This window comes from Pezoporus occidentalis, unplaced genomic scaffold, assembly GCF_034315485.1.
Source record: "Pezoporus occidentalis ecotype Australia unplaced genomic scaffold, CSIRO_AGI_Poc_V1 ctg98, whole genome shotgun sequence".
Classification (NCBI taxonomy): Eukaryota; Metazoa; Chordata; class Aves; order Psittaciformes; family Psittacidae; genus Pezoporus; species Pezoporus occidentalis.
Genome location: NW_026916347.1, coordinates 1,007,010 through 1,029,328, shown reverse-complemented (window position 1 = coordinate 1,029,328; position 22,319 = coordinate 1,007,010). Strand labels below are relative to the sequence as shown.

General features: G+C 49.3%; 2 protein-coding genes across 5 annotated transcripts in view; one reads left to right on the top strand and one right to left on the bottom strand.

Moving 5' to 3' along the window:
* Positions 1–1,325: 1,325 nt before the first annotated feature.
* On the top strand, positions 1,326–13,069 carry WNT8B (Wnt family member 8B). Its single transcript, XM_062606729.1, has 6 exons — positions 1,326–1,384; positions 7,283–7,316; positions 8,554–8,692; positions 9,486–9,611; positions 11,643–11,785; positions 12,218–13,069. Exons 1-6 carry the CDS (start codon positions 1,326–1,328, stop codon positions 12,773–12,775), a joined length of 1,059 nt encoding a protein of 352 aa, XP_062462713.1. The 3' UTR covers positions 12,776–13,069.
* Positions 13,070–17,878: 4,809 nt separating this feature from the next.
* The window catches only part of SEC31B (SEC31 homolog B, COPII coat complex component), a 37,448-nt gene continuing 33,007 nt past the window's right edge, over positions 17,879–22,319 (bottom strand). For all 4 annotated transcript variants that reach the window (XM_062606724.1, XM_062606727.1, XM_062606726.1 and 1 more), the window contains 4 exons: positions 22,035–22,181; positions 21,501–21,617; positions 20,461–20,532; positions 17,879–19,766 (listed from right to left, as the gene is read on the bottom strand). In XM_062606724.1, coding sequence (XP_062462708.1) covers positions 19,587–19,766; positions 20,461–20,532; positions 21,501–21,617; positions 22,035–22,181 — 516 coding nt within the window. In that variant the 3' untranslated portion in view covers positions 17,879–19,586. The remainder of the gene's footprint in view (positions 19,767–20,460; positions 20,533–21,500; positions 21,618–22,034; positions 22,182–22,319) is intronic.

The following is a 22,319-nucleotide window of genomic DNA, read 5'->3' as shown; positions in this document are numbered from 1 at the left end:
CCACCTGAGGTGGCCCCAAGAGCTCCCGCCAGCCCTGCTTGATGACTCTACTGCAGACTCTCGCTCCCCTTCAAATCCTGCCCTGGTCCAGCTCTTCTGTCCAGCACCTGCACCCCAGGTGAAATGAGTTTGACTGGTCTTAGCCCACGGTTTACCTGATTATGTCCACAGCACAAAAATGAGCTCTATAGTGTGGAGAAGTTGCTCCTATGATGCTGGGACAGGGTGGCACAGGGGGTCCTCTTGAGCTGGGGCTGGTCAGGGTGGCTGTGGTGGGCAGTGTGACAGTAACTAGGATGTCCTATGTGGCCAGGGGCACAGGCTGGATGCACTTCTAAGTAGCTCCAGCAGCTATTTGCCTGGAATAAGATGTCACTGAGAAACTGCTGACTGTCCCAAACCAAAGACCACCTTCCATGGACTTCATAGGAAATCCCAAAAGTCAAAAAATAAGGAGGAATGGGAAGGTTTAGTCAGAGGCCTTTGTCCTGGAATGAGAGTGGCATGTTGCAAACAGGAGGTGGAGAAGAAAGAGCAGGTCACCATGATGAAGGAGGACCAGATGGAGCTAGGAACTGGTCCTGATTTCACTTAAATTCCTGGGGGAGACTGAGGCAGAGATGATGCTCATGTATCTGTTTCCCAGCTATCTCCCTGAGGCACACTGCATGGCCTCCAAGCAGCAGGCACAGGTAGCCCAAACCCAAGCCCACAACCCCAGAGCACCCAGCACACCCAGCGATGTCAAGAGGAGGCAAGGGCACGCTGAAAGCAGCCCTTCCAGTTGCCATTGCAGGGGATGGAGAGGCAGGGCAGTGTGGTGGAGATTGAATCCAGTGATTATTTAAGGGATTTGCTGTCTCTTTCGTTATCCCTCTCTCTCTCTTTTTCCCTTTCTTTCTTTATTTTTTTGTTTTCCCCTTTTCCCTCCCTCTTATCCCTTTCGTGGTGCATTTGTCTTCGAGGAACCTGGGGTGTTCTTTTCATCAGTTCAATCTCTCTCTGGCACTTGAGTCCTGATTGGCTGAAGGACTTAGAGAAAAAAAAAAATCTTTAATTAAGTAGATAATCTCTTCTTAGGAAGTTCTGCGGCTCCATTTCACCAACCCCCTTTAGCTCTTACTTTAGGATTGGTTACCCTTCGCAGAACTTGGGATTCAGGAGGCATACGCCTCTTCATCACACTAGGACAGCCGGGTGGAAAATAGCTCCATCCCTTCCCTAATTCTGTTGTGTTTCCTTTTTTTTTTATTTTCTTTTTCCTCTGGTGGCACCCAAGGTTTTTTAGGATCTTTCTCTCTTTTTATTTGGATTTTATATTTCACATGGACCCTTATCTGGGCATCTTCTTCCTCACTCCCTTCTTCCAATCCTGCTGTGCCTGGTGAGTATCGAGAGCACCTCAGTCTGTATCACAGGCAGGTGCTCTTCCTGGACACCTAAGGAAATTCTTCTTCACCTTCCTAAATGTCCCCTTTCCCACTTACCTCCATTCTAGTCTTTAATGGGACCAGATACTTAACTAAGTCCCAACACGCTCGTTGGCAGAGAGGTTAGATCTAGTTTTCCCCCACACCTCCCAGCAATAACTATATGGGCCAAATCCTGAGCCACAGTAGAACAGAGTAGGGGAGAGTGGAAGCAGAGGATCTGGTCCCTTACTTCCAACTGGGAAGATAACCCAATGGGAAAGCCAGGGATTTCTGTTTCTCCAAAGACTCACAGTCAGCTTGTCTCTGGTCTTAATCAAATCAAGTGGGGCTTCTCCCATGCTCCCCAAATAAGACAGTCCCTGATCAAGAGCTCAGAGCCAGCAGGGGTGAGTTAGATCTGCAGGAGCATCATTCCGGATAAGCAGCCCGAGACCCAGGCTCCTTGGCAGGCACAGGGTCAGGATTACACATGTCTGAAATGCACGTATTAGGATTTCCTGGGGAGAAGCTTTTGCTGTGGAGATTGCTAAAGCTTGGTTCCCATCTACCTGGGTCCTGTCAGACCAGCTCCCCTGTGTGCAAACCTGCAGTCATCTCCTGTGGGCATCCTGCTCTGCCCTAAAGATGGTTTTAGATTTGTTTTATAAGGGCAAGCAGAAAGGCATTACAGCTGCATCAAATCTCCTGTCATTCCTTGCAGGGTGTATTTATACCATACCCAGATGGACTAAACTGATCTGCCTCTGTAGGTGTTTTTTCCTTTGTGGTTTTTACTGAGCAGTAGTAAATTTTACTGAATTTATTCTCCATTTCTGTGATGCCCTAGGGAATCTTGCTTTGCAGGTAACAGACTCATCGCTAACAGCAAGGAAAGTCTTCTCCCGTTCAATTACCAAAATCCCCTGCTTCCCCCATAGCAGATCTCCAGGGTTATTACCATGGATGGAGAAAACAAACTTACAGAGAGAGAAACTCAGGAGTAAATGGGAACTTGCTCCTGTTAGGCTGGGAGGGAAATTTATGTTCTTGCAGAGATTTTCTACTCCCTTCATTAAAAGAATGTGTGTCAATTTGTATATGTCTAAATATTATACAGCAGCAAACTCCAGATGAATCTCCCTTCTGGAAAAAAGAGGAATATGTACTTTATGCAGAGATAGGCGAGAACTCATTCTGATTATATCTTTATCTTTCTGCTGTCTGTGTCTTGCTTTCCTCAATATGAACAGGTTTAGAATACATTAAAATTTTTTTAAAATCAACCTTTTAAAGAAACAGTTCAAAGGGGAGAAATTTCAGAGCACAAAGTAGACTTAAATACAGAAATCCCAGGCATTTTCAATGGAAATTGGATGTCTGAATTCACTGTCTGCCTTTCAGAAGTTTTTATCTAAGAGCAAAGTTTATATCTATCAAGAAAGCCCTGTTTCTCTCTGCTTGGGGCTCATAGGTCATGATTTCCTAAGAGAAAGTAAAATTTCAAACTTTATTCAAAACTATCATATTAGAGATCCCGTCCCTTAGATCTTGAGGAGAAAAAAAAGCAAGGTTCATGGGAATCATACAATAATCTGCTTGCAATTTTTGCTGGTCTTCTTTATCTGATCCAAAAGTTTGAAACACAAGAAGGTAGTTTCTTCCTATGATTTAATTGCGAGAATTGGGAGTGGGGGACAATATAGTTCAACAATAATGGTTTATATGTATATATGTGGCCACTTCCCTTCTGTGAGCATGGATTAGACTCTGCCGTGTTAGCTAGGTTGAATGGTCAATGTGTTCCTAGATGAGCAAAATGTCAGGGTTTCATTTAGGAACCTAAAAAGAAATAGAACAGGAGAAATGAAACAGAATAAAAAAGTAAGGCTCCAAATGCTACTGAGTTGCTGCCTGTTCTATCCCATGGGAATAATGTATCAATCTCTAACAGCAGCTCGTTTCTGAATGTTTTTTACATTTCATCTGTGCCATTGCCTTTAGTTTTCGGTGTCACTGGTTTTCTAGCAACTTAGCGGAGCAGTACTTGAGAATGAAACCCAGATCCAAAGCAAAATTGTATCCATTTTCTGTATTTACAGTAGTGTCATTAGTGTAAATACAGCTTTATAATTTTCTGAAGGGCTGAGCCAGCAGCACAGTAGCATGAGCAGCTGATAAGTTACCAAATACTTTAACAGGAGGTTTCGTAAGGCTCTTGGGGCATATTAAACTGAGGAGGGAGGTGGTGTTATTGCTTAAAGTTGCAACTGGGCAGAAATTATCAGAGACTTATTAGCATCAGATATGTGTAAAATATAATGGGACAGCTGCTTGGCAGGGTTGTTTTTGGGTTCAATAAAATTGCAATAGAGAACTCCTGTTATATATATTAATTAGCTTTGAAACAATTTCCTAATAGCAGATGCAGAGAAAATCACTTGCCCTAGATTTGTCTTTTACTTGGATGCATGGAGTTGCAGTGAGGGAAGGAGCGTGCCCTTCCCAGGGCTCTGCATGGGCTGGGAATAGGGCTGAAGAACTCGGTGGGACTCCTCTCTCTACCTTCTGATGGCTGTCTCTGCTCCACTTCAGTCCCGTAGCACTGTGCTGGAGTTTGAAGGTAGAGGGAAAGAGGTTCAGATATCTAAAACCCTGTGAGCTTTCTTAGATAATAAGAAATAATGTTAAATGGTTCCTTTGAAGTGTGTGATTCCAGAAAGTTTTAAATCAGTGTGGTGACACTGAAGTCATGGGAGCTGGTTTACACCTGCTGTGGATGCACCTAGCTGGTTAGTTTTTAGTGTTACATTCCACTTTCCTTTACAGTGGTATGGAAAATTAGTAGAAATAATAAAAATCACACTACAGAGACAAAAATGAAGAGAGATTAATTTTCATAGTGATTCCTATTTGTAGCACAGGGATGACTCTAGTAGCATTAGCAGTTTTGCACTACATCTGTGGCTTAATTACTCCCTGCCCTTGCTGGAGACTATATCCAAAAGAGATACGCATTTTGCTTAGCTAGATCATATGAGCAAAGACAAAGAGCACAGATTTTGTTTCTGTTATTATCTTTCCTTCCCTCTCAGTGTAAAAATGAAGAATTTCAGCTAGCCTCCAGCCATACAACAGTCCCGTCTCCCCTTCTCCCAAACCCACTTGCAGCTGCAGGAGTTAAATGTGGGGGGTCAGGTGTACCAGTCTAAATTAACCCTTTACTTGTCTAAGTCCTACAAACCTGCCCAGCAGCGTGCCTGCCCGTTGATCAGAGAGCTCAGGGAAAATGCCTTCTGTCTCTCTGACTTAATAAAAAAGTTTAGAATATCCTGCTGGGAAATCACTACTGTACCATTTATTCAGCTGCAGGTGATGAACCAACATATCCTGAACTTGGCCTTTTTGTGAACCTTGAGGTTTATCCTGTGAGGAACAGATCCTCTGCTTCAATGCAGTTATGTCAATTGACACCTGCTAACAGCCTGGTTTGCTGTAAACCCTGAATCTGTGGACTACTGTCCTCCTCCTAAAGCTACCCTTCTAACTGCTCAGATGTTCCTAATCCAAGATAAGGCCAGCAACGGTTTGAAGCAAATCCTTCTTGCATGCTGTGAATTCAGCTTTTCCTACCCGGGTAGGAAGCAAAGCAGGTGGGATGTATCTCTTGTTTTGGCCACAACAGCAAGATAAGAAAGGACTTGCAGTTCTCTAGATCTTGCCTATACAGGAGCATTTTGCCAGGGCTTTCTCACAGCTGCTACCAGGGGCTCAGATTCACACTGACACCATCCTGAGTGTGGTCCCCATAGCAAAGCACTTAAGGTCAAGGCAAAAGACATGAGGGAAACCAGATGGAAAAATGACTTGTTCATGCTGCTACCCAGTTGCGTTAGGATGGGGACCCATGGAGCTTACACAGTCTGAATAGCCCCAGGTTCATGGCCCTGTGTGATTCAGGTCACCCGATGCTCTAATCACCCGGCTACAGATGCCGTCTCTCCAAGTCCCAGGAAATATTTAATTAGCTGTACAATGCAGAAGCAGCTCCCAAAGGAAAATTCCTCTGCAAAACAGCCATCGACTTCGTGCTAAAGTACCCACGGGGGCTGGAGCGCAGCTGGGTCTGAATCCCAGGCCTGGAACAAAGGGAAAGGATCTCCTGCTCTCACAGTGCTCTGGCACAGCCCTCTCCCTCCTGTTTTGGCCCAGGGGAATATTTCCCAATGCAAGCTCCATCAATACAGATGAATTTCCACCAAAAAAAAAAAAATAAAAATTAGACTTGCCAGAGTAAAACTTTGCAAACTTTCTCTCAGTTCTGACTAAACTGTGAGCAACAGCAAAGGTTGGGTTTCTTGTGATTTCTACCAAGCTGAAATAATGAGATCACCTTTTTGTGGCGTACTTCGGAGAGGACATCTGAGGGCAGTTCTAGTGCAGGTGAACAGGCTCACCGACCACACGAGTTGTTTTCCACGGCAGGGAAATGCCCTCTCTAAGTCTCTCATGCATCTGATGTCTGAGCACCAGTCCTGCCACCTTGTCTGCCCCCATGTGCATGGCATGGCTGCAACATGGCTACATTTTGTCCCCCAGTCTGGGGTGGCAGTGCCTGCTCCTGCCTGTACTCAGTGCCATGCTGGGATGCATCCACATTCTCCATGCTGGATTTGTAGCAGAACAGGACAGTGCCTTTCTCTCCTTTACCAGGGATACCTGTGGCTCCAGACAGCATCACTTGAAAACACACAGGGAGAAAAGCCTTACCCTAACCTGCACCTTTCTCCTCTACATCCAGCCATGGTCACCCAGCTACTGTATTTTCAGGGAATGGAGAGGAGTTAGAAAAAGCAGCAAACATCACTGCACGCCAGGTAGCCCAACTGCAGCTTTGAGCTTGCTTCTCCACTCAAGGGACAGATGTAGGTTAAGGCTCTATAAGGGCTAGCTGAAAAGGAGAGGCATCCTTCACTGGGAGACATCCAGCATTTGGAGCAGAACATAATCTCAAGGAGAAGCCCAGTTCCTCTCAGTGCCTCCTCTAGCATTTTTCCCACTCACTCCCTACATGGTGAGTACTGGATTCCCAGTGGTGGTCACTGAACCCCATAGAGTCCTAATGCTGGACTGAAACAGGCTTTCTTGCTGGAGGAAGAGTCTCGGACAGGCCAGCATTGGGTCTGCTCTGTAGGCCTCTGAGTGATGAAGACCAGCCTTGCGGTCCTTGGAGATAATCCCTTCACACCTTCAGTGGGAACTCCAGGAAGTTGTTTTGGCTAGAACCTCACACCTTCCCCTTGAACCCTCACTGCCCCCCATGCAGTGCCCAGCAGGATGGGAAGGATAAGCGTGTTTGTGCTCAGCTACCACTCCAAGGGGAGAGTGCGGGCAGCCAGTGCTGGCACCACAAGAAAACAAAGGACCGTGAGCTGAAGGGATGCTGCCAGGACACACACTCTGAAGGAACAGCGGTGTGACCTCCTCCTTCCCTTGGCATAGTCCAGCTCCTGGCACTGGGGGCAACACTACCCTGAGTTAAGCCAAGAAGCAGCTTGGTAAGGTAAAAAGCAAGGCTGGTGGAAAAGGAAAACACTAGAAAAATGGAGGGATTGGCATGAAGGGTAGATGTGCAGAGAAAAGCAAAAGGAGGGAGCAGCGGGAGGGTTGCAGCCTGGTTGGCGAAGCAGGGTGTGGGGAAAGGAGAAAGCAGCATCCTGGCTCACAGGGAGCAGCAAGGGGGGGAGACCAAAGGTGCCTGCAGCCAGGAGACAGGCAGGCTGTGGGGGTGAGAGGAGAGCCCTGGGATGCCAGGCATTCCCCAGGCCCCTCCACCATCACCCCCTCCCTCTGACACCGTCTCTGTCTTCCAGGTCAGTGAATAATTTCCTGATGACGGGCCCCAAGGTAAGAGAAAACCCTTTGATCTCTGTCGCTGATTCCACTAAACCCAGGGAGGGAGGGGCTGCTCCTTCCCACTTCTCTCCACGCAGCCTTAGCCAGAGCTCCCCTCACCCCCATGTTGCCAGCAGCAGGACGGGAGCATCAGGAGTGACCTGCTACAAGCTGCAATTCCTTGGGCTCCCCAACCAAAGGTACTTTTAAGCTGGCTGGGGCCAGATTTTGGAGTTTGTCTGTTGGCACCAGCTGAGGGTGTCACTTGCCATCTATTGCCTCCTGATGATCAGGTTAGCATCAGAACCCACCTTCATTGAGCTGGAAAGGTACTTTCTATAGGCCTTGCAGAACACACCTCCCCAAGGAACACAGCTGGAATTGCCAGGACCTTGTTCAGTGTTTCTGACCCCATGCCTCCTTGTACCCCTCTTTCAGAGGCTTCTTTTCCTAGCCAGGACTCATTGTAAAATTCACCCCTTTTTTGTTCTGGCTGTTCTCCAGGAACACCTCCAAGCCCATCTGGTTCTTTCTACAGGTCTTAATGCTACAGTGGAGTGACCTTGCCCCAGAGCACCCTCTGTTCCCCTGGGTCTCCCGTGACGGAGAGGGCAGGTTGCGGCAGTGGCTGGCCTGGGGCTCTGTGGTCTCTGAGGAGAAGGCTCTGCCTCCTCACGCTGGGGAGATAAAAGGTTCCCCATGGCAGGGCTGTCTGGCACACCTCCTAACCTGGCTCAGCCTTCTCCCCAGGAGACTCAGGCTCTGACCCAGCACAGCACAAAATGCATTCGCTGCTGTTAGTGCTCTCCAGGGAGCCAAGCCTGGAGACCTCAGCTCTGTTCATCTTGTCTCTGCAAAATGGCCTGCAAGTAATTTTCAATTGAAAGCCAGCTTCCTGGGGAGCCTGGGGCCATGTTCTGCCTCTTGTTTTGCGCTGTGCTTCACCATCCATCTAGACCCCAAAGCAGCAGGACCCACAATATGCAGCACAAGGCAGGAAAGTTACGCCTGCATCAGCCCCACCGCTGGGGCTGGGGCTACACCAGCTTTGCACTGTGTGTGATGGGAACTAGAGCTGCTGAGTAGCCTGGGGACATTCCCATCCTGTCACCCCCGGGGCTTGTCTCTGCATGCTGGCCGATGCACCCAGACGATTTTGACACTCGAACACGTGAGGTTTTGCCCCATTGTTAGGGGGGCTGCGCAGGGCACACACCATTCCCCTCCTGACCTGCTGCTGTGCTCCTAGGCCTACCTCATCTACTCCAGCAGTGTGGCGGCCGGGGCGCAGAGCGGCATCGAGGAGTGCAAGTTCCAGTTCGCCTGGGACCGCTGGAACTGCCCCGAGAGGGCACTGCAGCTCTCCAGCCACGGCGGGCTGCGCAGCGGTAAGGGCAGCAGTGGGTACCACTACCGGCACCCACACCCCACACCCCCCCCCCGCTGCAGGTTAGGGCCGGGGGGACCCCTCTCAAGTGCCTCCTTTTCTTCCCCGTCCCCACCTGCGATATGCTTGTCCCGGGAATGCCCAGGGGTGCTGTACAAGAGACAGGCCTGGGTGTGGAGGGACCAGGGCCCCAGGCAGAGGTGGAGAGGGGTTTTAGAGTGGGGTCTTGCGGAGGCAATTACAGCACAAGGTAATGCTCAGGGACTGGGATCAAAGTTATCTGCTCAGATGCAGGCCTTGCAGGTATTAAATGAGAGCCAAGGGCTCAGCGAAGTCAGGTGATTGCTACACTGATCCTGGCGGGTAGGTGTATGGTCACTGCTCTGAGCCCTGCACAGTGTCCAGCAGAAGGGAAGACTCAAGAGGGCTGTGGGGAAGGAGCTGTTTGATCCTTGGAGAAGGCCACTTTCCCTCTGGGGTGTGTTAGTGAGATATGGGGACATTTGGCTGGCTGTGCTGTATCGCTACTGCCGAGCTCCCACAGGGAGAGCCAAGTGCTAAATTTATCTGCACTCTTGGAAATGGCACGAGTCATTCTGGTTTGGATTTGGGAACTTCTGTCTTTGTGCAGTTCAAGCCAAAACAAAGCTGATCTGACATGTAGGGCTTCCTCTCCACTCCAGAAAGCCCTGCCCATTGCAGGTCTCTTCCTACACTGTCTCCTGCATGGCAGGAGTCATTTCCAACACTGGTCTCACTGTGGAATCTGCTCCCCTTGTATTCCCATTTGGCAGCAAACCGGGAGACCGCTTTTGTCCACGCCATCAGCTCCGCAGGCGTCATGTACACGCTGACCCGGAACTGCAGCCTGGGGGACTTTGACAACTGTGGCTGTGACGACTCCCGCAATGGACAGCTGGGTAAGGAGAGGCCAGCGGCCACCCCTCTTCACATCCCTGGCAGCAGAGACAGCTCTTCTCTCCTCTGCTGAGGCCTTCAGAAACAAACAACTCCTCTTCCTGGTCCCTGCACCCGGAAGTAGTACCCAGAGCAGAGCTTTGCCTGGCTCAAACCAAAGTAGCTCTGTGGAAGCTAATGGGGCCACCTCCAGTTTACACCAGCTGAGGCCAAGCCCTTGATGTTTTCCATTACTTTCTAAATGAGCATGAAAGCAGAATGGGGTGGCAGTTTCCCTGGTTCAAATTAAGAACAACTCTGTTTAAGCTGCTGGAGGGAATGACTGTACCATAAGGCAGAGGAGAGGATCTGATGTCGTGCATCTAAATGGCAGGTCTGGTTAGAGCAGTTCTGACCAGGTACCTCAGGACTCCCAGGGTCAGCAAGACCAGGGTGGCTCCAGAGCACACTTACCAGGAGGTAAAGCAGGGTGGCATTCATAAAGCCCTCCAATGTTTGCCAGCATGGCAGGCACACGAGAGCATAGCCAGGAGAACCGCTGTGGTAGCACACAGCCTTTAATCCTGTTCCCATCGCAGTGGTACCCAGGCCTGCAGCCACTAAGGAATCCTGTGTAGAGAACCCCCAGCTGCACTGTTCCAGCTCTTGGCTCAGCTTTCATGGAAAACATTGACATTTCAGTCTTTTGTTTTGAAATGAAAGATGCCTAATGTCAAATTACCAAATCCTTTAAAAGCTTTGCTTCACACAGCAGCACCAGAGTTAGTATGTGTCAGTTTATGACAAACTCCCCTGGAATATCCAGTATTTAACAAGTTGCTTTATTGGCTAATAGTTTTAAAACAGCCACTGGTGCTTAGGTGTCTGAGATGTGGGATAGCCCATCTCTAGCAGAGCAATGACACACCAAATTTTATCTCTTCTGGAAAACTGAGTTAGTCATGCTACACTTCCTTGCTCCGGAACAGCTGTTTTTATGAAAATTTTCCACTATAAACTGAAAACCTTGGGAAGTAAAGAAAACATTTGGGTTTGTCCGAAACAGTGTGATTCAATTCTAAATGCTGTTGCGCTGAATCCAAGTTGGTGAAAGGTTTGCATTCTTCCTTTGGTCCCAAGCACTTGATTTGGACTTCATTATCCACTGTAATTACCTGCCTCCCATGAGAGAGGGGACCCTGCCTTTCCCTGAGAGAGGGGACCTCCATGCTCTGGTGAAGCCCGGGCAAGGGCCAGGCCTTTCAAGAGAGACTCAAGGCCATTAAACCACAACTCCAAGGCGTGTTACAGTCAGAATGCTCCAGATCTCAAATCTTCACAAAGGATGTGGCATTCTTCTCTAGGAGGAAAAGAAGCAAATTGCATGACATGTTCCCAGTCAGCTGAGCTGTTACCAAGCTCCCACACAGTTAGGAAAAGTACCCTCCGCATCTTGCTATGCAGTTTCCCAGTTGTGTGCTGATTCCTTTGCTTCTTTATGATAATTGGAAAATCAGACCCTTCTGAGGCCTGATCATCAGGATTCTGGGTGTACCAAAAAGAGGGCCTCCTCGATATGTGTGTGCCAGGCAGGGGTTTGCTAGCAGAGGGGAATCTGTTCTTTCTGACCAGGATGACTCCACCAGTTTGCTAATCCATGTTAGCAAGACGGTGTCCCTGCAAGTCAAACTGAACCAGCTCAAGTCAGGGTTTGAGGGAAGCTGATGAAGACCCAAAGCTTTATCAATATAGCTGCTAACGCATGATAATGAACAGCTTCTGAATCCTGCTCCATAGAAAGCCTGGAAATTCCTATGTTTGTCACACAGGACATTGCCTCATGCAGGCAATGTCCTATCCTACTATCCAGGCTTCAACAGAAATGCATGAGCTGAAGGGGAGGGAGTTGGGGAGTATCAAGAGGCAAAAGGCTGGATTTGCCCCACAGCCTCCATTCCCTCCCATCACTTCTGAGACCCTTTCTCATCCTCAGAGCCACAAGCCAGGTAGGCGAGGGGCTGGCTCCCTAACGTCACTCATCTCATCTTTCCTAGGGGGCCAAGGCTGGCTGTGGGGAGGCTGCAGCGATAACGTGGGCTTTGGGGAAGCCATTTCCAAGCAGTTTGTGGATGCCCTGGAGACTGGACAAGATGCCAGAGCTGCTATGAACCTGCATAACAATGAGGCGGGTAGAAAGGTGAGCCCCTCTCTCCCCCCAGACCTGAGAGTGCACACCAGATGATTGGCTCTGGCCATTCACTGTGCACAGTCACAACTTGCTGCGGCTGAAAGCACATGTCCAGAAGAAACAACCACCCTGTCAAGGAGAAGGAGATGGCAGCAGCGCTGACGTGATGGGTAGTGCTTGTTGTAAGGTAGCAAACCTTCCGTGATTACACTGTTAATGGCTTCCTGCTGCCCTCTTTCTCCCTGTTCAAGTAGAGGAGTACCATGGAGAAGCAAATCTGTGAGCTTTAAGCCAACAACCCCGGGGCAGAACCACTGTGCAGGGAGAGGCAATGGCAAACCAGTCCTGAAGGGCCTGGAACCATGTTTCTCCATGTACTGCTGTATGAAATGACCCCTGTGGGCTTTTTCCTGAATCCCCTCTCTCTCCCTCACCCCGTAGGCTGTGAAAGGGACCATGAAGCGGACTTGCAAGTGCCATGGTGTGTCGGGGAGCTGCACCACCCAGACCTGCTGGCTGCAGCTGCCTGAGTTTCGGGAGGTGGGCACTTACCTCAAGGAAAGGTACCACAAAGCCCTAAAGGTGGACTTGCTGCAAGGTGCAGGAAACAGCGCTGCCAGCCGGGGTGCCATCGCCGAGACCTTCAGCTCCATCTCCAAGAAGGAGCTGGTCCATTTGGAAGACTCTCCTGACTACTGCCTGGAGAACAAGACGCTGGGGCTGCTGGGCACGGAGGGCAGGGAGTGCCTGAAGCGGGGCAAGGCGCTCAGCAAGTGGGAGAAGCGGAGCTGCCGGCGGCTGTGTGGGGACTGCGGGCTGGCGGTGGAGGAGAGGCGAGCTGAGATGGTGTCGAGCTGCAACTGCAAGTTCCACTGGTGCTGCGCCGTGCGGTGCGAGCAGTGCCGCAAGCGCGTCACCAAATACTTCTGTGTCCGCAAGGAGAAGCGGGAGCGCAGCGGCGGTGGTGGGGCCGGGCGCAAGCTCAAGAGAAAGCTCTAACTTGTTTCTGCCCCTCCATGGTCCCATCTGCCCCTCTTCTCTCCTGCCCTCCCCATCAGCCCCCAGCACCATTTCCTTTGGCTTAGTTCTGTCTCATCCCCAGTGCTGCCACACAAGGGGCTGGGTAAAGAGCTTATATGAGACCCCAGGCCTTAGCCATACATGGCGTTTCCCATTAGTGTAGTGGGTGGATGACTTCTGGTAAGACCCTTAAGCGTTGGCAAAGCAAGGTGAGATTTGGTTTGTTCAACTCAGAGTCACTCTATCCAGTGACTATGGTTTTCTTGTTGGAAACACAGGCAGTCTCAATGGCTCCTGCTTTTTTGAGCTTGTCTGTTACCCAGCAACCAACTACTCTGAGCTTTTAAGTGAGATCAACACTTAGGAAAGCACAAGGAAGCGAGATGGCACCACCAGAGTTGGGAAACCCAGAGTGGTAATCTCTACACCAGAAGATATTTCTAGTACCCTAAAAAAATAGAGGAATTAAAAAAGTTGTTACTACCTTTTATTACATACTACATTATGAGGGAATAGAAAAGGTGTGCAATTCCTTCCTGCAGTAAGCCAGCCTCCACAAGTCCCATAGCATCACTTCCCATCCTTTGACAGCTTTGCTAAGCTCTCCAGTGCTTTACTTTGAATTTGAGACGGCAGAAGTGAGATTGAAGCTTCTGTTTGATCTGCCTATTAAACAGCCGTCCTAAAGAGGAGTCCCACCATGGGCTTTTAAAATGTTTTCTCTGTATCTTCTGAGCATTCGGGTATGGTCTCCCTTTTCACATCAGCATCCCTGCCAAAGCCCTTAACTGATGCCATAAACATGCCCTCACAGTTCTCCAGTCCCTCTTTTCTCCCATATCTCTCCCAGAGAAGAGCTGCCAGCTGAACCTATTCCCCACCTCCTGGTGTACTTGCCAAGCACTCTTACCCTGTCAGCTAACTAACTAAATACTTCCTCCTAGTCTGAGAAAATAATGTCAGTTACTATTTAATGGTGGTGTAAATAGGAAAGTGAAGCACTTTGAAGTTTAATTTATTGCACAGTTACTGTGATGTATACATAACAGTTTCCCCTCTACCACTTATTGTATATATTCTATAGGCTAAGCAAGAAGCAGGAAGATTTGGTTGAAGCATCTTTGTTCCCTTGCCTTGGTTGGGGTAGGGAGGGAAGAAGCTGTCAGCTGCAGGACCTGGGGAGGCTCATTGCACCATCAGAGCGATCTCCCCTGGCCTGTGAGGTTATCATCTGCTTTGCTGCTTGAAGTGTCCTTTAGCCAGATGAGAAGCCAGCAGAGCTGTTACTCACAATTAGACCTGTCTTGTAGCCAATACTTGTAAACCAATAGCCAATGCAATAAATCAGTAGCCAAGTGCTTGCAAAACATTGTTGTGTCTAAGTAGTTGGGTGTCTTTTTTCATCTAATTGTGTGGATGTACATAGTTATAGTGCTGGAGAGTAAAACCCAGCTGCTTACTCATCTGTTGAGCATCAGAAGAGCTGACCAGTTCTCTCCACACAGCACAACCTCAGCCCCCACCAGGAGGAGAATGGACCTGCTCTCTCCTTGAACTTGCTTGAGGTTACATCCAACTGCAATGCAGTTGCCAGGACCAAAGAGGGTGGGTAGGGTGCCAGACAGCGGCCCAGTTGCCCACTTCATAGATGCTACATTGAAGACACTTAGCAGTCTGTATGTCTCTTTTATTTATCAAATACTCCCTTGATCCTAGGACTACTTCATTGGGAGTGGCAGTCTGCACCTACAGCAAACTGGGGTCTCTCCAGAGCAAGAGCATTCACATCAATCTGGCGCAAAAACTGCAGGAAACAATCTTGGCCCATTCTCAGGGAAACCTGAAACTTTCCCTTCACACACAAATCGTCAGCTGTTTATTCACAGGTTCTTATTAACACAGTGACCTAGCCCTCGGTCTCTTTTGCATTTCTGTCAGCAGTTCCTCCATCCATTGACATGCTTTAGTGGTGGTCTTGGCAGTCCTAGGGCAACAGTTGGACTTTATGGTCTTAAAGGTCTTTTCCGACCTATTTGATTCTGTGATTCTGTGTCCCTGTGGTGGGAATGCATCCTTGGACAGGAAAGCAAAGATGCGGCGAGAGCCTGTCACTTAGCAGGGAAAGCTCCAGCATGGGCTGGCTTGAGGACCACTGCAAGGCAGAGGACAGCTTATACCCCCATACCCCTCTGTGCCCACCATTCCATGGCCAGCTGGAAAGGTAAGAAAAGGAGAAGATGTGGAAGCCGTTTCCCATTTCCTCCTCACTCAGCACATCATAGGGACAGTACCAGCCCATCCCTCCCCTGCCGACAGTACTGCCCCACGCGTTTGGCTGTGAAGGCCATGGCAGAGCCCAGGACGTGCCCACTGGGCGCAGTGCCTCCTGTCGGCCCAGGGGCCGCGCGGCGAGCGTTACAAACACAAGCCCCACCGCCGCACGCTCCTTTCTCTGGGCGAACACAGCGACACCGCAGCTGCAAAATGTGCTGACCTCAGCAGCAGGTCGGGGCCGCAGGGTCCCCCCTCCCCGGCGCAAGGAGCCCCGAGCGGTAAAAGCCCTGCTGCCATTGTGCGGCAGGATTGGATGCTTCCATGTATTCATTTCGGTTTAATGAAGGCGCATTCCTCAGAGGAGAAATATTTACATTCAGCTTCCCAGGTGGTCACCTTCACCCAGATGACACACAAACAGGCAGCCCCCCGCTCCCTTTTCCAATCCAAACCTCTTTAGAGGGCTCGGGGAGGAGGGGAGCAAGGGGAGGGGGGCTGCTGGGTGGAAGCAGAATAGAGAAGGGAACAAAATGCTAATAAATCAGCCAGCCAGCCCTTTTCCCCTCCCCTCTGTGGAGTCAATGGAAAGTGTCATTTCACATGCTAATCCCCCTCCGATCTCTTCACAACACCTTTTCCGAAAAGTGTTTGGGAAAAGTCCTTGTGGCCCGTTTACAGCTCCCTGCCGCTTCGGATTCCTTCTTGTCTAAGGCCGTGGCCCCCGTGTGGGTCTCTCCCTCCAGCAGGGCTCCTTACAAAAAACATCTCAACAAAGACTTTGGAGTTCATCAGCCTCCCACTGAAATTCACAGCTGCTGAACAAACTAATCCCCTCTCTTGGCCTTTCTTCTTTTCAATGGGTTCTTGGCTTCAAAGACACTTTGGGAAAGGACTTTGTGGGGACTCACACTGCTCCCTCAATAGAAGTTAGTGCAAGCATTATCTTCAGAGCAAGTGGCTTTACAAACAAATACTGCCTAACAATCTCTGCCCCTCCAACTCCCCCAAACACACACAAGCCTAGCCTGCAGACATGATGTTATCAGCAACAGGATTAGAGCTCTGTTCTCTGTGCCCAGGGATCTTTCCTACTGCCCCCCCTTCCCAGTTCTTTGTCAACCCAAAGGCCTTCTCTCCCAACAGAAATGGTTTCTCTGTCGAGCTGCAAGGGGATGCTGTGGTAGCATATGCCCTCATGGGAGGAGGCAATGCTGATGAGCTGCTGTCCATAGACCAGATGCTGTTACCAGCCAGCTGAGATAGTGCTATAAACAGAGGAGAATTTTCCAGCAGGGTTTGCAAGGACATATACTGCACCATGGCCACCAAGCTTCCACCACAAGCCTCTCAAAGACCCTTGAACGGGTCACCTTGCTTCCCCCTTCCTGGTTTCCCTGCTAAGAGTTTCAGGGACAGTGCTCGCTGGGGTAAACCTGAAGCAGAACTGAGCAACAGGAGGACAAAGGGGCAAGCGGGAAGGACTCACAGCAAAGGCAGGATAAATAGCCAGTCTCTGCACGAGTCCATGGGTAGCAGGAGCTGTGTGTGCTGGAGGGAACTAGAGTCAAATGCATCTGAGAAATACATGGAAAACACATGCTTATTTCTCAGCAGTACAAGTGGCCTGAGTTAAAGGGGGAGGCTGGAATGCACAGGGTTCTATAACTGGATCCAGAAAGGCACAATCTAAGAAATACCAGGCTTGTTAAATGATCTCAGAAAGCTAGGACTTCCCTTATATACTTGTTAAGCAAATGCTACCTCCAGGGCTACCAGCTCACCTGTGTTATGACCCCTTCTGATGCTGTACAAGTGCTGCCTTTGAAAATCAACTTCCATCTTCCTGGTGGGGGACAGCCAGGAAGCCAGACTGGTTGCCAACTACTCCCAGACCAGGCTGCAAAAGCTCCTCCTTACACTTGGAGTTTGCCTCTGCCAGCAGCAGAACTAACAAAGGCTGGTCTTCCCTTAATGCGTGTCCTGGGTCCATAACACCACAGAACTCTCATAAGCCCTGGTTCCTTCCCAGCAATAGCCCTTCAAATCCTCCCCATCCAAACAGGCTTCCTCAACCTTTACTTCCTCCCATATCCCCCAGCCACAAGCCAAGTAATACAATCCTGCTTACTTCAGAGTTTCATGAGTGCTGGCTGACAGCAAAAAGGAAACAAATTTTTTTGAGATTAGTCTTTTTGCAGAGCTAGTTGTATCCCCCCAGCTAACTTAGTACTGATGTTCTATCGACTTCAGCCTTCTTACCTGCTTGAAAGAGTAAATAAAATCAACCAACAGATTCAGAAGTTATTAACTAATTATAAGAACAGACAATTCAATGGTATAAACCTGATTCCCACATAGGTCAAATCCTTGCCCTAGCATAAGTGGCATGGCTTCAGTGGTGTAGCACTGATTTGCAACAGGAAAGGATCTCATCAAGGGCTCTGTTTACTTACTGACATACTTTCAACTCCCAAGTGTAAAATCCCCAACACTGCTGTAATTCCCCAAGGGAACCTCAGCCATTGCATGGACCTTGTTGTTTCTAATGAGATGAACAGTCACAGCTGAGGCAGGTGATCTGGAGAAGATCAGTTCTCTGATCCTGCAGCCTTAAAGAGCAGGTAAGGCCTGAGGTCTCACCACACTAGGATGGTTGCTGCCCACCTCAGCAAAGCCCAGAATCTGGCTTACCCCACACCATTCTCAACTGCCCACCTCACCAAAGCTGAGAACTCAGCTCTCAGTGGGTGGCCCTGCACACTGAGGGAAGTCCCCTGTAGCCAGAGGTGAAAAAAAAACCTAGCAGCATCACAAAACACAGCTTTTATTTCACTGTTCTGTAATCTCAGTGCATCAAACCGCAGCAATAGAAACACAGCGGCAACAAGGAGGCACTTTGACCTGGAAAGGACAGAATGAGTGTGTCCTCTCCCTCCCTTCTCTGATTCTCCTCCGTCCTAAGTCTCATGGTAGAGCAGGCTGATTCGTGTCACTGAACCACAGGCCCACGATGGCATTATCACTCAAGCAGCAAGCAGAGGAAGCAGGAGCTGGCTGCAGCCAAAGGTTGGGAAGAAGCCTTGCTCCCAGCTAAGGCCCAATGGTTACGCTGCCTGGTAAGCATGAAAGAGGGTCAGAGAGAGGAAGACAAGGAGGGAGGAAGAGAGGGAAAGACACACACACAGAGATATGCCCTAAAATCCCATCTGCCTTTCCAGACTTCTTCCCCACAACCGATATACTTCACTCGTCTATTTTACCCCAAATGGAAAAGTCACAGTGATGAAAAGCTTCAGCACAGCTATATCCTTGAGACCTAACAGCACCACCTCCTGCAGCATATTCCCACTACCTTTGAGAACCACCTTTGCATGCATCTGTTACTTGTAGGCAGAATGAATGCACCACTCTTGGAGCAATGAGCTGTCTCTTGCTCAAGTCTGGGCTAGTCAGAGTAGCTTGAGGGGATTCTTATGGGATCTGAACAATCCCTGCTGCTCTTACAGCCCCTAAACTACCTGAAAAGCCCAATGTAGGAAGCCTTTAGATAACACCAGCTGGCAAAAGGACAACTGTGCTAACATAAAGGAAGTGAAAAAGGCCAAGAGCCAGACAGGACGGCTTTTAGCCCAACAACCAGATGTGACTGGCTCTAGGGAGGAGTGCACAGAGCAGCCCAACCTGCTAGCATTCCTGAATGGGAGAGTCCCAAGAGCTGGAAGGGGGAATCAACCCTGGGCCTGAAACATAAGGACTCAAGCCTGCAGCTTGAGAATGGTGCCATTTCCCTAGAGAGGAAAAGATATAAATGAGGGGGGGATAGAGATTATACAGGGGTAAACAGGAGACTTGACTATGAAAAGAGAGGACTCGGTGAAAAATAGAGAGTACACCAAAGCTAGCCCAGAGCAGGCTGGTAGTTAGCCTTAGTTGTAGTAGGGTATAGTTGCAGAGGGGTGAGAGGGTGAGTCAAGGATAAGCATGAAGAGAAAGGAAGAACCAGAGGAGAGATCCTCACTGCAGCCCAACAGAGCAGGGGCACCCCAGCTTAGGTCCCAAGGGCACCCAGCTATCAGTCAGGCAGTTTACACTCCAGCAGGGAATACAGCCTGAGGCTCTTCTGTCTGGTGGTGCTGCTGGTGCCAGCCCTGTTTGTTTCCTAAAGAAAGGTGCCACATCAACATGGAAAGGAAGGTGTTTCTTCTTTGTGCTGGGGATACAGGGAAGAGCAAGGGTCTCTGTGCAACCTGGACAGCCTGAAATTGAGTTTCCTCAGCCGGGAAGCAGCCTCAGACTAGTAAGAAAGAAAAGAGAGAGAAAGAACAGTCTCCAGGAGTCCCAGGCACCAGTGGGCTGTCTGGAGAGTGGATGTGGCCAGGCATGCTGGCCCAGCACAGTTCCAGGCACTGGTACAGACTTAATTCTCCAGAGTCAGGAGAATCCACAACCTGCAGCATATCAACAGGTGAGGCAGTCCACCAGCTCTCAGTCTGCACTGTTCCAGATGCTCCACACTTTACACATTCAGCTTGCCAGCAATGGTCATGAGGACTTTCAGGATGGGCATGAAACCAGAGACCTCACTGAAACTGCTGCTGCTCACCACTTGGGTGTGAACCAGGAGACCCTGTTGGTAGTTCCTAGCCTCAATGCAGTGGGCAATTTCATGGAGACCCATGAGGATGGTTGGAGAAAGCTGCAGGGAGGGAGCAGAAATGAGTCAGCATGCTCAGCATGTAACACAGGCCCCCTCCCTCCATACCATTCCCTCCTGTTCTTCACCTCATCCTCACCAAACAGCACCTACACAGTCAAGGAAGGATAGCCTGCTTCCTCCCTCAGTTTCCTAAACTAAACATTAATCTAATACCCAGGTTGGGTTACAATGAATGCAGGTCTTAAGTAATGACATTTAGGCATTAACTGAATATCTGATGTACCCGAGGAGGTCAAAGGTCTACATAGCATGGAATCCTGTCTCTGTTCAGGCCTAATATGGACAACCCAGAGAAAGGGTATATGTTAAAAGGATTCTTTCCCTGACAGCTATCCCTCCAGCAATTGCCATCAGCAGCTTCAGAGATTTTCAAGATAGAGGTTCACACTTAACATCTACCCCCAGCTGCCTCTTTCCATCTAGAACTTGTCTACATGCCTATGTGCTTCCTGGGGGTAAAAGCACCCTGCAAATACCTTTCCAGCTTTTCCTTATGCTATGTCTGGGCCAAGGTTAAGGAAGAAGAGATAAGGCTTGGCTGGATTCAAGGTGTGTTATAAGGTTTGGCACTCCCCTAGCTGGTAACAGTGGGACAGACACCAAGGCCCACTACCCAGTGCAAAGGTGGGATCAGGAACCCAACTGGACCACAGGGAATGTGGCATCTACTCACTGCCTGCTCGCGGAGCTTCTCATACAAACACTCCAGCCGCTGCAATGCATCCTCCAGCTTCCTCCGGGTTTTCTGAAGTGAAACAGGTATTGCTAGTTCCACCAGAGCTTCAAAGCCATCTCTCCCAGAACCAAGTTGTTCTCACTCAGTCCCTCCCCCTCCCCTATTCTTCCCACAGCACCTTACAGTTCACTGCATCTCAGCCTGGCTCTGGGCAGCCTTAGGAGCTCAGGTGCATTGCACTGCTGTACTAACCCAGCTATTCAACCTTCATATAAGCCAAGTGCTTAAGCCCAAACCAACAAGCATTTCTGTCCATAAAGGGAACCTTTAGGTTATTTCCCAGAAGTTGCTACACTGTACTCTCAAAAGCACACAGCAAACATGATGAAGCTGCTGCTAATATAAATGGTCTGACTCTGGGATAGCAGTTTGGGTTTGGTGCTCATCCCAGCACCCACTAAGCAGAGGTATTCTGGAAGGCTTCAAGGTGCCCCCAAACTGTGGGAACACTTAGGAACCTAACACGATGCTGCCAACACTGCTTCTCTGCTTCCAGACAGTCTGGCCTGATACATTCACGCAACATGATGTGTATGCCAACAGCCTTCCGGGAACGAGGGTGGAGAAATTACAGTGACTTGGACACAAAGATCACCTGGCTTTCTATTCCAGCCAGGATATCTCAGCTTTTCCCTCTAAGCTCTGAGGATGACTGGTAATACCAGCTCTGCAGGAACTATCTATAGATCAAGCTAGTGGAAAAGGAAGCTGAATAGCTTTGCTGTTTCTTCAGCTTTCCTCAAAGAAAAGAGCCAGAGAACAGAACCATTGCTCCAGAGAGGCAATAAGCAGCAGTAGATAAATGCTACAGAATGCATCTCAGTTCCCAAGAGATGGCCAAGCCTACAGCCTAAAGAAAGGAGAAAGATGGAGATTAACTTGGTTATAAGGACAAGACTTTTCCTCTCTTGCCCCAGCCAAAAGCGAAACATCTGTGAGGGCAAAAAAGTTAAAAGATCAGAGAACGGAGGACTTACTGGATCAGTGGCTACAGCAGAGCAGCGCTGCACCAACCCTTCAAATGTGGTCTTCAGAGCTTGGTGCTCAGGGGGCACTTCCTTCCTCTCAACCTTCTCCACGGGTAGCTGGTGATACTGACAGAGAGAGAAGCAGCTGAATAAATGCAACAGGAGCATGAAAGGCTGGAGTAGGTAGATTCCCTTCCTGCAACTATGGACAGAAATAATCTCACCCCTTCGCAAATCCAGAGAATACCTGGAAGCACGGAGTTAAATTATCATCTTCAGACTGTGGTTATAGCTTCAGGCCTCTGGATTCCCAACACCCAGCAGGCTGACAGCCAATCTGGCCTCCCTCCCTCTCTCCCAACTATACCCAGGTGTCATTTTCCACCCTAGCAATTCATCTAACACACAGGCAGAGGTGTCTTATAAGGGCTGGGGAGCAACATAAGCCCTGCAGCTGCCAAGTGATAAGAATCTCAAAAGCTGAGTTGTTTTGCACTTGACAAGGAGCTGGTAACTGGGGAATGCGCCACTTTCCCTGGGTACCTGCAGGCTGCCTTCCTTCGGTGCTCCTGGGGGTGACTGGCCAGATTCTTGCAACCTGGACAGCTGAGGATGGATCCCTTGGGGCTCAGTGGGCAGACTCATTACTGGAGCTGTGATGGGGGCTGGAGGAGTAATTTTCTCAGGCAACTGCCAGCAGAAAGAAAGAAAAGAAAATATCAAGAAAACAAAGTCCATGCAGAAGGGTCAGTTATACTCTCCACAGTCAAATCCAGCTTCCTTTCTAACTTGCAGAGTGCCCAGGTCTCAAGATGATGTGTAACAAAT